The sequence below is a fragment of the Lissotriton helveticus genome, chromosome 11 (assembly GCF_964261635.1).
Source record: "Lissotriton helveticus chromosome 11, aLisHel1.1, whole genome shotgun sequence".
NCBI classification, from domain to species: Eukaryota; Metazoa; Chordata; class Amphibia; order Caudata; family Salamandridae; genus Lissotriton; species Lissotriton helveticus.
Window position 1 is genome coordinate 1,108,519,376 of NC_136072.1, and position 14,539 is coordinate 1,108,533,914.

The window sequence follows — 14,539 nt, forward strand, 5'->3', positions numbered from 1 at the left end:
TAGTGCCTACAGAGCCCAACCCCTCTAGCGCACACTCGAACAGCAAAGTACTCATCTGAAACCCCAGAACTCCCCCCGACCACCCCCCACCCACTTCAGCACCCCCAACCTGCCAAAGCCTATCCCAACTCCCCAGCCTCCCAACCTTGATCCCTTCATCAAACAAAACGTGGGGAAATCCTATAAGCGGGGGCGTAGAGGTGCCCAACTCCCACTAGCAAGTGCAGCAGGAGAGGATCGGAAAGTCATTCAAACATCCGCCCCAATCGTCCCAGTATCACGGCCCTTATCTCAAAGCGCAAGCGTACCATATCGGAGTCTGCAATATTACCAGTATCCTTCTGTAGCTACCCTCTAGTACACAGAATGCCTAACTGTAGCCCCTTCCGACATCTAATCCCCAGGCCATATCAGTAACAACGACTCATGTGCTTTCCCAGTCCGGGGAGCAAGTATCACACAGCTGAGCGAGCAAAAATCAGTGAAAGGGTACAAAAAACATATTTTCTCGCCATCCAATGTTCAGAAGACATCCTCTAGATCACTTTTCCAGCCAGGCCAGTTCCCGACAGTAGCCGTCATGCAGGACAGAATCTTCAGTCACAAGAACAAACAGTCGATGAGCAACAACGCCACAACAGAGCTTAGGAAGAGCGATGTCTGTGTCGACAAATAACGCATGCTCACGCCTCTTCGTCAAGTTCTTCGTCCTCCCTGTTTTGCGCTGCATTTGCGTCTCGCTTTCTTTTCTTTTGCTTCTTCGCGTAATCCATTGCTGCCTAAGAAGAGGTGAAGATTTTATTATCAGATGGTGGTCCAATCCGGAGATGCGCTGGATATAGCATAGCATATGGAACGTCCTCAGCCCTAAGAAGTTGCTTCACCGCATTGAATTCTTTCCTCGCCGTTTGCACCGCCACCGTAAAGTCAGGGTAGAATTCTAGTCTACTGCCCTGCCAGTCTATGGTGCCCTTTTCTCGTGCCAGGCGCAGGATCACATCCCTGTCTTTATAATTTAGTATGCGGGCAATAACAGGCCGTGGCGGTGCTCCAGCCACCGGTCGCTTAGTTAAAGAGCGGTGCGCCCGTTCCACAATGAACACTCGTGACAACTGATCTGCCCCAAAAATGTCCGTGATCATCCGTTCCATGAAGTCTTCCATGCGGCCAACATTTGTAGATTCGGGCAGCCCCGTGACGCGGATGTTGTTGCGTCTCGACCTCCCCTCCAACTCCTCATTCTTGGCCTGGATGACCGCCAAGACGCGCTCCATGTTGAATACCTTAGTAGTCACAGTGGTCAACCCGTCCTCCGTAGCTGAAACCCTTTGCTCCACCTCACCCATCCGTTCATTTTGCCTATCAAACTGTGTGGCCATGTGATCCAGTCTATGATTCACTGCTTCCATGGTACCTTCAATAGATTGCAATGTCTTTTGCATAGCCACAAGCACCCCTTCCAAATTTGGCGTGCCGCCTGATGCACCAGCAGATTCAGTGTCCGGCGGGGCCTGCTGGGTAGGCATGGTGTTTTTCTTCGAATCAAACGTCAACTTGGGCTGATTTCTTTCAGTTCTACCCATGCTGCCAGCTACTCAGCTCACTCAGCCACATCTATCGCAGTTGTATAATAGCACCAAAAGGAAATCACAGGTTACCCCAGAACTCTTCAGTAGTTAGGCGAACAGCGGTAGCTTCCAACAAAGAACAAAGAAAAAGGGCGCGCTCCTCACACTGGTCTCTACTCGCGCCGAAAGTCGCAGGCAGCAGAGGCCCAGCCCGCACCCTCAAGGCGTCAAGTGTATCCCTCAGGGCAGTGGCACTTGCAATCTCGGGCCCCCCAGACCACCAAACGTCCACACTGCGCAATAGTTGTGTCAATCACCGGTCAGGGCAGGCGCTGGTATATCTCACTCCACACATGGCCACCGTCGTCCAGGAGACAAAGCTAGAAGCCCAACTGCTTAGTGAATAGCTATCAGGGCGGATATTTGGCACCAATTACAGATCCACAATCAATGCACCCCGGTGGGCAGTCGTGTTCCAGGGATCGCCGGGTCACTCCACAGCCCAGCCCGTCTCCCGCTGCCGACCCCGAGCCTGCCCCGCCCCCACCAGCCACAGTTCGCGCAGAGCGGCCCAGTGCGGCCTAGCGCCACCTCCGCAGCCCCGGGCTTTCCCAGGCCGCTACCCCACTCACCGCAGCCGGAAGAAGCTGGACCTGGCCCAGAGGTCGAGCGGTCCCGTCCGACGTCCTGCAGTGCTCTCTCGGCAATCCGAGATGCTGTGTCAATGTCGGGTCAGTTCCCAGCCGCCGCGCCAGCAGTTACCGGAGATCTCCACCTCCGCCCGTCCCCAGGCTCCGCAACAGCTTCAGAGGACCTCAATGGCGGATGTCAGCCGGCGGTTCAGGCACCGCGCTCGGCACCAGGAACGGCCCAGTCAGCCAAAAAACAGCGCCAGTCAGGACAGCCTCTCACTCCTCCACAGGCAGCCGCTACTTCGGTACGTTATTGGAGCAGATTATGAAGGATAAATGCAGGATTTTATTTCCGATCTGGCGGAGCCTCACATACGTGCGGCCATCTTGCCTGGCGCCCTCTAGCGCCCCCAAGGGTCCTTAATCTTAAAAATTCCAACCACGACTTATTCCTTGATTTGTACGGAGCACACTGTTGGTGGTTCCTTGGGTCCCTAGCACTTCCACGTCCTCTCGACATTGTCTTGACCTGAGTCGTGGTTCTTATACCGCTTTCTTAGTATATGGTTTGGTCCCCCCATGGGCTCCACTGTGTATTTTGTTGTATTTACTTGATTTCTATGCAAAGTATTGTGTGTGCATTGTGCATAACTCCAGGTAGGAGATATTTGTATGTGTTAGAAAGTATTATATAATAAATCCATATTTTTATAAATTCCTTGTGTGTTTTTTTTCACTTAATCTATACATATACAATTGCATTTTGGTAAAAACAAGCTGCTTTACACTCCTTCTCTCTCAGCTCCACAGCTTACACCTAGAGAGCTTTCTAAGGTTGTCTAAGACCTATTAAATCACCATAAGGGTTGTCTGGACTGGTTCAGGGTGCCCACTTACATTAACAACTTAGGAGCTTCGTAAATAAACCTCCCCAGTGCTGCGCTGTCCATTATCCAGTGCTGAACTGGACGTCCAGCGGTCGCACGCAGCACTGGGGAGGTAGTGCCCGTGACGACCGTTGGCCGACGGCAGCACTTAAGGTGTTAATGGACATCATATACAAGGCCAACCTCTCACAAGTATCGTCTGTCTCTGGCCACAAGGTGGAATAAGTGTCACAGATGAAGAGTTAAAAATGACTATCTTTGTAAAAGAGGGTTCACTTTGTATTTGTCCTGCCCTGTTTGTCAGGCAAGATGTTTCCCCCACTTCCAACATGTTTCAATGTTTACTTCATGCATACAAGTTTTTTTATTAATATCTTGTTGTGCTTCTTTATATTGATTTGTACGGAGGTCACTGGGTCATTTGGCCAATTTTTCTCTATCTGTCATTGAAGATTATGATAGATTATACTTCCCTCAATACTCATAGAAGGAATAAATCAGTTCTTTTGAGGGTTTTTAGAGGATATCTCACCATCGGTTGGACAACGGTTTTGTAGACTTTGCAAAATACTCCTCTTTTCTAGCTGTACGAAAGTCCTGCTCAAAATCACCTCTAAGAAAGTTATCTATATACCTGTCTGTGATGTTTGAAAATTCGTCCTCTGTACACCCTAAAGATAGTTATCTTTATCTCTGCCTATACTGTCCACTAATTAGTTTTGTTTCCAATCCTGAGAGGATATAGCTATGGTTCTATCACAGGGATAGAAGTTGTTATTGTCTCTGTGTGTTATGGTGTTGCTTAGGCCACTAGACTACTAAAACCCTCTGATATAAATGACAATGTCCTTGTTGCATGTTGTTGTGGCACAAACACTCTGTGTTTGAAATGTTTTAATCGGTGATTTGGGAAACTCATCTAATTGTGTGACAGATCTACTTCTGTCAGATCAATGTATGAACTAAAGGTGATGTGCTATAAATACCTAGGCATTCCTAACATTCTTCCATTAAGGGGTTATTAGATGGTATTAATGGTCCACCAGAGTCAGTACTGTTAGAGCGGGCAACAGCCTGACCATTATCAAAATGGAAAATTAATTTGGGATCTCTTGTGGGCTGTGAGACATTTGCCTAACTCAGTCAGTTGCTTAAAATTTCTGTTCTAATGTTGTAGACCAGGGTTCTCCAACAAGTAGCTCGTGAGCTACTGGTAGCTCTTCGTTTATCTATAAGTAGCTCTCCAATATGCAACCCAGCTCACTAAATTAAAAGCGTTTGCTTGGATGAACTAACAAATATATTCCAAAATTGAAAAGCATGGATTTGAGAAGAAAATCTGCATATTTCCAGAAGTCGTGAGCGAATGTTTGGAGAAAAATGGTTGAATGTCAACTGAGTTTCCAGTTGAATTTCCAATTCAACAATTCCAAACATTGAGTAGAGGGAAAATAAACATGTTTTTCCAGAGTTAATATACCTTTAAAGGATTGCACCCACTTTATAAATCCACATTTTATTTTATATTTAAAGTGAATATTTGAGTGATAAATCATGTGGTGTTGGGGGTCTTATTATTACAATGGGCCAGAGGGGCACTACTCTACGGCTGTTTTGTATTACCCATATAGAGCCATTGCAAATTATAAAGTCTAGTTTTTTACATTATTTCTGGTAACACTGCTGGGTCCGTTGAGGTGATCACTGCCGATAGTCTTAAATGGCTATAGCCCCCAATATAATCTTGCATGATGTTGTCACTGTTGCAACACTAATTAGTAGCTAGGGAGGATTCTCAGTGAACGTATGTAGTTCTTCCTACAGAAAAGGTTGGAGACCCCTGTTGTAGACTATCCCTCACAAGATAGGAAATGGTCACAAGATTCCAACTTACCATTTCTTCAATGTCATTTCCTTCCTTTTTATGAATGACACAAAGTGCTCCTCTCTTTGCTAAATCAAAGTTTAGCTTTAGATGTATGTCTGTACTTATATATTTTGCTTTTCCTTGCTTTGACTCACCCTTTGTTCTTCAGTTGACACTTTCCTTCTCCTTCCTTATTCTGTCATTAAGCTGATCTATAAATATTATTTCAGCATTGTTAATTTTAGATGAAAGTCCACTTGCACTTGTTAGTCGTATTAGATTGATAATAAAGTTGGAAATATTTCACCATGTATTCTCTTTTACTCACCGTTCCATAAGCTTTTGAGAATCATGAAAAATTGTTTGTTATACAAAAGGTACACATTTGACGAATTTGTGATATGTACTTTCTCTAAAAGTGATTCATAATCAAAATAAAACAGCTTGATGGTGTTCTGGTGATACAACAGTTTCAAAGATACACTACAGGAGAATGAGTAGGAAGATAATAAATACACAGGTCCTTCAGCTGCAGAGTCAGGTATATAAAAGAACATACATAGCAGGTTCCCAATTTCATTAGCCTTGTACTCTGCTAGCATTTAAAACATTTTTTTTATTAAACTACAACACGACATTTCCATTCACAACTGTGCTAAAATAATTCACAGTACATATCAAGATCTCAATAGTCACCATTCAACAGTCTGTTTCTGTCGCTATGGTAAAACAATTTCTAAGGGGTTCGACACCTTCATACCGCAACTTTCATTCCGCATACCTTCAGTCCGCATACCATTATAACAAAAGTACCGTCAGTCCGCAAAATTTTAAAACGCATGCCAATATATCGTATATGCTTTTATCACGCATGCTTTTACAACGAAATTCGTTGTAAAAGCATGAATGGTAAAAGCATATGTTTTTAATATTGAAGTGTAAGGTAAGTATATGGTTTTAGTTTGGGGGTGTTGGGGTATATGTTTTAGGGGTTCAAGAGAATTTTAAGGGTGTGTTTGGGGGTGTTGGGGTATATGTTTTAGGGGTACAGGGGTATTTTTAGGGTTCAGAGGTAGGTTTGGGTTTTGGGGTACAGGGGTATTTTTAGGGTTCAGGGATAGGTTTGGGTTTTGGGGTACAGGGGTATTTTTAGGGTTCAGGGCTAGCTTTGGGGTTTGGGGTGCAGGGGTATTTTTAGGGTTCAGGGATAGGTTTGGGTTTTGGGGTACAGGGGTATTTTCAGGGTTCAGGGATAGGTTTGGGTTTTGGGGTACAGGGGTATATTTAGGGTTCAGGGATAGGTTTGGGTTTTGGGGTACAGGGGTATTTTAGGGTTCAAGGGTAGGTTTGGGTTTTGGGGTACAGGGGTATTTTTAGGGTTCAGGGGTAGGTTTGGGTTTTGGGGTACAGGGGTATTTTTAGGGTTCAGGGATAGGTTTTGGGTTTTGGGTACAGGGGTATTTTTAGGGTTCAGGGCTAGCTTTGAGGTTTGGGGTACAGGGGTATTTTTAGGGTTCAGGGATATGTTTGGGTTTTGGGGTACAGGGGTATTTTTAGGGTTCAGGGAAAGTTATGGGTTTTGGGGTGCAGGGGTATTTTTAGAGTTCAGGGATAGGTTCGGGTTTTGGGGTACATTTAGGCTTCAGGACTAGGTTTGGGTTTTGGGGTACAGGGGTATTTTAGGGTTCAGGGGTATGTTTGGGTTTTGGGGTACAGGGGTATTTTTAGGGTTCAGGGGTAGGTTTGGGTTTTGGGGTACAGGGGTATTTTTAGGGTTCAGGGATAGGTTTGGGTTTTTGGGTACAGGGATATTTTTAGGGTTCAGGGCTAGCTTTGAGGTTTGGGGTACAGGGGTATTTTTAGGGTTCAGGGATAGGTTTGGGTTTTGGGGTACAGGGGCATTTTTAGGGTTCAGGGGTAGGTTTGGGTTTTGGGGTACAGGGGTATTTTTAGGGTTCAGGGATAGGTTTGGGTTTTTGGGTACAGGGATATTTTTAGGGTTCAGGGCTAGCTTTGAGGTTTGGGTACAGGGGTATTTTTAGGGTTCAGGGATAGGATTGGGTTTTGGGGTACAGGGGCATTTTTAGAGTTCAGGGAAAGTTTTGGGTTTTGGGGTACAGGGGTATTTTTAGGGTTCAGGGATAGGTTTGGGTTTTGGGGTACAGGGGTATTTTTAGGGTTCAGGGCTAGGTTTGGGTTTTGGGGTACAGGGGTATTTTAGGGTTCAGGGGTAGGTTTGTGTTTTGGGGTACAGGGGTATTTTTAGGGTTCAGGGGTAGGTTTGGGTTTTGGGGTACAGGGGTATTTTTAGGGTTCAGGGATAGGTTTGGGTTTTGGGGTACAGGGGTATTTTTAGGGTTCAGGGCTAGGTTTGGGGTTTGGGGTACAGGGGTATTTTTAGGGTTCAGGGATAGGTTTGGGTTTTGGGGTACAGGGGTATTTTTAGGGTTCAGGGAAAGTTTTGGGTTTTGGGGTACAGGGGTATTTTTAGGGTTCAGGGGTAGGTTTGGGTTTTGGGGTACAGGGGTATTTTCAGGGTTCAGGGGTAGGTTTGGGTTTTGGGGTACAGGGGTATTTTTAGGGTCAGGATGGGTTATTGTTTAAGGGTGCTGGGGTATTATAAGGAGTAAGGGTGGGTTATGATTTTGGGGTGCAGGGGTATTTTAAGGGACCAGGGTTGTTTTTTTTAGGGTCTATAGGGTAATTAAAATATATATATATATATATATATATATATATACATATATATTTATAAACAAATATAATTATAAATAATTCAATTTAAATGGAAAAAAAGTTTATTTTTAAATTTAGTAAAATATTTTTGTATGTATATATATATAAATATATATTACCTACTGGCGGTCGCCAGTAGGTAGTTATAGTTAGGATCGTTTTCCATAGGAAATCCGCAACATTCTATTGGGAATAACTTTGGCGCCGAATGAGGGATCTGCCTGTAATTTTCCTTAAATTTGCCTCGCTGCGCTCCGCTCCTTCCCTGAAAGTTTCGGGGGGATCCGTCAAGCGGGGGCCGAGATAAAAGGGGGGTCCCAAAACGTGTTTTCCCCATGTTAATTTCCACAGGGCAGTTGGACTAATTTTTATCCCGAACGGCTGAATGGATTTCCACCAAACTTGGCAAAATTGTAGGGACTGGAACCCCGATGTGCCTTTGCTATGTCTCAAGATATATGCTCCAGTGGTTTTTACGAAAATTAACTTTGAAAAATATATATTGGGCTACATTGGGCTATATATATGTTAGAGCCCAAATGTAGCCCAATGTAGCCCAATGTAGCCCAAAGATGGCCACTAGAGACAAAAAAAACCAATGTAGCCCAAATATCAGCCAGATGTAGCCCAACTATAGCCCAATGACAGAATGTCCCAAAGTGTTCTAAAGAACAACTAGAACGCTAACAGTCATACTTATGACAAAAGTATGGCACACCTGAAGTCATCTTGATTGGAATAAAGTGGTAACACTTAATACATTTAATTTGAAAAGGAACAAAATGAGGGGTTTCATTTTGCCATAGAAATTTTATATATATATATATATATATTCACGCTCCAAGGTTGTCCACCTTATGAGTAGCACGCGAGCAGCAGCTTTATTTATGTGTAGGTGAGGACGGGGATCCGCTCGTAGACGCCGCTCCGTAATGGATCTGCCCGACGCGTTTCGAAGCTCCATCTGCTTCTCTTCAGGGGCTTTAACGGAAGCGGTGTGCGCACCCGTTACACTTCTCCAATTTCATATAACTCACCCGCCAATGGGAGGCTCCAATGAGACTTCTGGGAAGTGTAGTGCGGAAAGCACACAATCAAGTCCTGTATGGACTCCACGAGTGGGCCCGTCCTCGATCCCATGTACGGCTGCTACTTCACTGCCGTGACCCCCACGTTAACGGGGTGGTGCATACTCTGCGGCTGGACTGCCGCATATAGATTCACGCTCCAAGGTTGTCCACCTTATGAGTAGCACGCGAGCAGCAGCTTTATTTATGTGTAGGTGAGGACGGGGATCCGCTCGTAGACGCCGCTCCGTAATGGATCTGCCCGACGCGTTTCGAAGCTCCATCTGCTTCTCTTCAGGGGCTTTAACGGAAGCGGTGTGCGCACCCGTTACACTTCTCCAATTTCATATAACTCACCCGCCAATGGGAGGCTCCAATGAGACTTCTGGGAAGTGTAGTGCGGAAAGCACACAATCAAGTCCTGTATGGACTCCACGAGTGGGCCCGTCCTCGATCCCATGTACGGCTGCTACTTCACTGCCGTGACCCCCACGTTAACGGGGTGGTGCATACTCTGCGGCTGGACTGCCGCATATAGATTCACGCTCCAAGGTTGTCCACCTTATGAGTAGCACACGAGCAGCAGCTTTATTTATGTGTAGGTGAGGACGGGGATCCGCTCGTAGACGCCGCTCCGTAATGGATCTGCCCGACGCGTTTCGAAGCTCCATCTGCTTCTCTTCAGGGGCTTTAACGGAAGCGGTGTGCGCACCCGTTACACTTCTCCAATTTCATATAACTCACCCGCCAATGGGAGGCTCCAATGAGACTTCTGGGAAGTGTAGTGCGGAAAGCACACAATCAAGTCCTGTATGGACTCCACGAGTGGGCCCGTCCTCGATCCCATGTACGGCTGCTACTTCACTGCCGTGACCCCCACGTTAACGGGGTGGTGCATACTCTGCGGCTGGACTGCCGCATATAGATTAACGTGGGGGTCACGGCAGTGAAGTAGCAGCCGCACATGGGATCGAGGACGGGCCCACTCGTGGAGTCCATACAGGACTTGATTGTGTGCTTTCCGCACTACACTTCCCAGAAGTCTCATTGGAGCCTCCCATTGGCGGGTGAGTTATATGAAATTGGAGAAGTGTAACGGGTGCGCACACCGATTCCGTTAAAGCCCCTGAAGAGAAGCAGATGGAGCTTCGAAACGCGTCGGGCAGATCCATTACGGAGCGGCGTCTACGAGCGGATCCCCGTCCTCACCTACACATAAATAAAGCTGCTGCTCGCGTGCTACTCATAAGGTGGACAACCTTGGAGCGTGAATATATATATTACCTACTGGCGATAGCCAGTAGGTATATATAGTTAGGATTTTTTTCCTATGGGATTTTTGAAAATTCTCTGTCGAATAACTTTGGCGTTTGAGGACAGAATTGGCTGAAATTTTCAGGAAATTGGAACATTCTGTTTCTGAGCAGCCCCTGAAAATTTGGGGGGGTTTCGTCAAGGGGGGGCTGAGAAAAAAGGGGGGTCCCAAAACGTGTTTTTCCATGCAATTTTCCATAGGGCGGTTGGCCTCACTTTTAGCCTGAAAGGCTGAATGGATTTACACCAAACTTGGCAAAATTGTAGGGACTGGTAGCCCGATGTGCCTTTGCTATGTCTCACGATATAGGCTCCAGTGGTTTTTACGAAAATTAACTTTGAAAAATATATATTGGGCTACATTGGGCTATATATATGTTGGAGCCCAAATGTAGCCCAATGTAGCCCAATGTAGCCCAATGTAGCCCAAAGATGGCCACCAGAGACAAAAAAAAACAAATGTAGCCCAAATATCAGCCAGATGTAGCCCAACTATAGCCCAATGACAGAATGTCCCAGAGTGTTCTAAAGAACAACTAGAGTGCTAACAGTCCTACTTATTACAAAGGTATGGCACACCTGAAGCCATCTTGATTGGAATAAAGTGGTAACTCTTAAAACATTTAATTTAAAAAGGAACAAAATGAGGGGGTTCATTTTGCCATAGAAAGTATGATTAGCGAATATATGACGAAATCCCGCATACCATCAGTCCGCAAAAAAAATCCCGCATGTACTATTAGGCCGGAAATTAAAATAACGAAAACTTTTAGAACGAATATGCCTTTAGCATACACTAAACAACTAAACTACCCTAAACCCTAAAACACTACCCCCAGCATGACCCTACACTACACAAACAGTACAACACTACCCTAAACCCTAAAACACTACCCCCAGCATGACCCTACACTACACAAACACTACAACACTACCCTAAACCCTAAAACACTACCCCCAGCATGACCCTACACTACGCAAACACTACAACACTACCCAAAACCCTAAAACACTACACCCCAGCATGACCCTACACTACGCAAACACTACAACACTACCCTAAACCCTAAAACACTACCCCCAGCATGACCCTACACTACACAAACACTACAACACAACCCTAAACCCTAAAACACTACCCCCAGCATGACCCTACACTACGCAAACACTACAACACAACCCTAAACCCTAAAACACTACCCCCAGCATGACCCTACACTACGCAAACACTACAACACTACCCTAAACCCTAAAACACTACCCCCAGCATGACCCTACACTACGCAAACACTACAACACTACCCAAAACCCTAAAACACTACACCCCAGCATGACCCTACACTACGCAAACACTACAACACTACCCTAAACCCTAAAACACTACCCCCAGCATGACCCTACACTACGCAAACACTACAACACTACCCAAAACCCTAAAACACTACACCCCAGCATGACCCTACACTACGCAAACACTACAACACTACCCTAAACCCTAAAACACTACCCCCAGCATGACCCTACACTACGCAAACACTACAACTCTACCCTAAACCCTAAAATACTACCCCCAGCATGACCCTACACTACGCAAACACTACAACACTACCCTAAACCCTAAAACACTACCCCCAGCATGACCCTACACTACTCAAACACTACAACACTACCCTAAACCCTAAAACACTACCCCCAGCATGACCCTACACTACGCAAACACTACAACACTACCCTAAACCCTAAAACACTACCCCCAGCATGACCCTACACTACGCAAACACTACAACACTACCCAAAACCCTAAAACACTACCCCCAGCATGACCCTACACTACGCAAACACTACAACACTACCCAAAACCCTAAAACACTACCCCCCAGCATGACCCTACACTACGCAAACACTACAACACTACCCAAAACCCTAAAACACTACCCCCAGCATGACCCTACACTACGCAAACACTACAACACTACCCAAAACCCTAAAACACTACCCCCAGCATGACCCTACACTACGCAAACACTACAACACTACCCAAAACCCTAAAACACTACACCCCAGCATGACCCTACACTACACAAACACTACAACACTACCCAAAACCCTAAAACACTACACCCCAGCATGACCCTACACTACGCAAACACTACAACACTACCCAAAACCCTAAAACACTACCCCCAGCATGACCCTACACTACGCAAACACTACAACACTACCCAAAACCCTAAAACACTACCCCCAGCATGACCCTACACTACGCAAACACTACAACACTACCCTAAACCCTAAAACACTAGCCCCAGCATGACCCTACACTACGCAAACACTACAACACAACCCTAAACCCTAAAACACTACCCCCAGCATGACCCTACAGTACGCAAACACTACAACACTACCCTAAACCCTAAAACACTACCCCCAGCATGACCCTACACTACGCAAACACTACAACACAACCCTAAACCCTAAAACACTACCCCCAGCATGACCCTACACTAAACAACCACCACAACTCTACACTACACTAACACAACACTACACTACACAACACTACACTACACTACACAATCACTAACCCACGAAAAAATTAACACAAACCCACTTACCTCTCTCGTCATCGTGGTTTTCACAACGCAAATGCATTTACCATACATGCCTTTAAAACGTAATTCTTTGTAAAGGCATGCGCGATAAATGCACATGCGTTTTGAAAAAATGCGGGATAATGGTATGCGAGGTCAATGACCTTGCGGGATAATGGTATGCGGACTGAAAGTCTGCGGGATAAAAAATGCGGGAAAATGGCTGCAAACCATGATTAGCAGCAGACTTCCCTGGTGAGCACTAGCTTTACTACAGTGATCTAATGAGCAACTAGAGTGCTAACATTCAGAATTCATGGCAAATGTGTGACACATCTGAATGCCTTCTTGATAGAACCAAAGTAAACAAGCATTGAAAATGCAATAGATCTCGCCCTCGTTTAAGTTAAAGCCATTCTGTTTGTAATGAGGTGGCTTTTTAGCTTTGCTTTTATTAGTGTTTTTAAAACTTTCATGTAAATAACATGCATATGTATGCATATATGTATATGTATGCATGCATTTATATTTATATAGATATGCAGATTATATATGTTTATATATGTATATTACCTACTGGCGATAGCCAGTGGGTATATATAGTTAGGATTTTTTCTCTATGGGATTTCTGAAAATTCTATGTCTAATACCTTTGGCGTTTGTGGACGGAATTGGCTGAAATTTTCAGGAAAATGGCACATTTTGTTTCTGAGCAGCCCCTGGAAATTTGGGGGGGTTTCGTCAAGGGGGGGCCGAGAAAAAAGGGGGGTCCCAAAACGCGTTTTTCCCATTCATTTTTCCATAGGGCGGTTGGACTCACTTTTAGCTCGAACGGCTGAATAGATTTACATGAAACTTGGCAAAATTGTAGATATGGTTTGCCCGACGTGCCTTTGCTATGTCTCAATATATGTGCTCCAGTGGATTTTGAGAAATTAACGTTTAAAAAAATATATATATCTGTGACAGCGCTCCTGTTAGCGCCCCGGTTCGCGTACCTGACGCGTAACGGAACTTCGCGAAGCGAAGCTGATTGGCTCTCCGGTGTCTGTCAACATTCTAAACAGTCCGGAGCGGCCGCCATCTTGTCTCTCGGTACGATCGAGAGACAAGCTGTGGTGAAAAACGAAGGGGGAAATGAAGGAAAGGGGGCAAGGTAGACCACTCCTGACCCCCTAGGATTGATGAGGGGGATATTAAAGTGCCCCGCGGGGCAAAAAAAAATAAATATTTTTTTTGCGATTTTACGCCGTAGAGGCGCGTCCCGGTACGCGAACCGGGCAGCTAACCGGGCAGCTCACCGGGCAGCTAACCGGGCAGCTAACCAGCAGCGTAGCTGTCAACATTGTAAACAGTCCGGAGCGGCCGCCATCTTGTCTCTCGGTAGGTTCGAGAGAGAGGATGTGGTGAAAAAAGAAGGGGGAAATGAAGGAAAGGGGGCAAGGTAAACCCCTCCTGACCCCCTAGGATTGATGAGGGGGATATTAAAGTCCCCCGCGATTTTTCGCGGTAGAGGCGCTTCCCGGTACGCGAACCGGGCAGCTAACCGGCAGCGTAACGGGAGTCCGCCATCTTGTGTTTTTGGAGCGTCCGGTTGGCGTACCGGGTAGCGTCCCGGTAAGCGTAACAAGGGGAAAACCAAGAGAAACAGTAAAAAAAAAATTAAGGGAATAGATTTCCAGCAAACTTGGCAAAATTGTAGGGACTGTTTGTTTGATGTGCCTTTGCAAGGCCTCAAGATATGTGCACGTGTGGATTTTGTCTAATTAAGGTTAAAAAAAATATATATATCTGTAAGCGTGCTCCGGCACGCTTACGTTACGGGTTTTGTTTGCGCTGCAGAGCCGATACGTCACGGTTATGCGACGCGTCATGAG

General features: G+C 45.7%; 1 protein-coding gene across 1 annotated transcript in view; it reads left to right on the forward strand.

The window, feature by feature from the left end:
• Positions 1-1,407: 1,407 nt before the first annotated feature.
• The window catches only part of LOC144790945 (solute carrier family 2, facilitated glucose transporter member 11-like), a 525,594-nt gene continuing 512,462 nt past the window's right edge, over positions 1,408-14,539 (forward strand). Inside the window, exon 1 of the mRNA XM_078665571.1 lies at positions 1,408-1,518. Within this exon, the coding sequence (XP_078521697.1) occupies positions 1,408-1,518 (111 nt within the window). The remainder of the gene's footprint in view (positions 1,519-14,539) is intronic.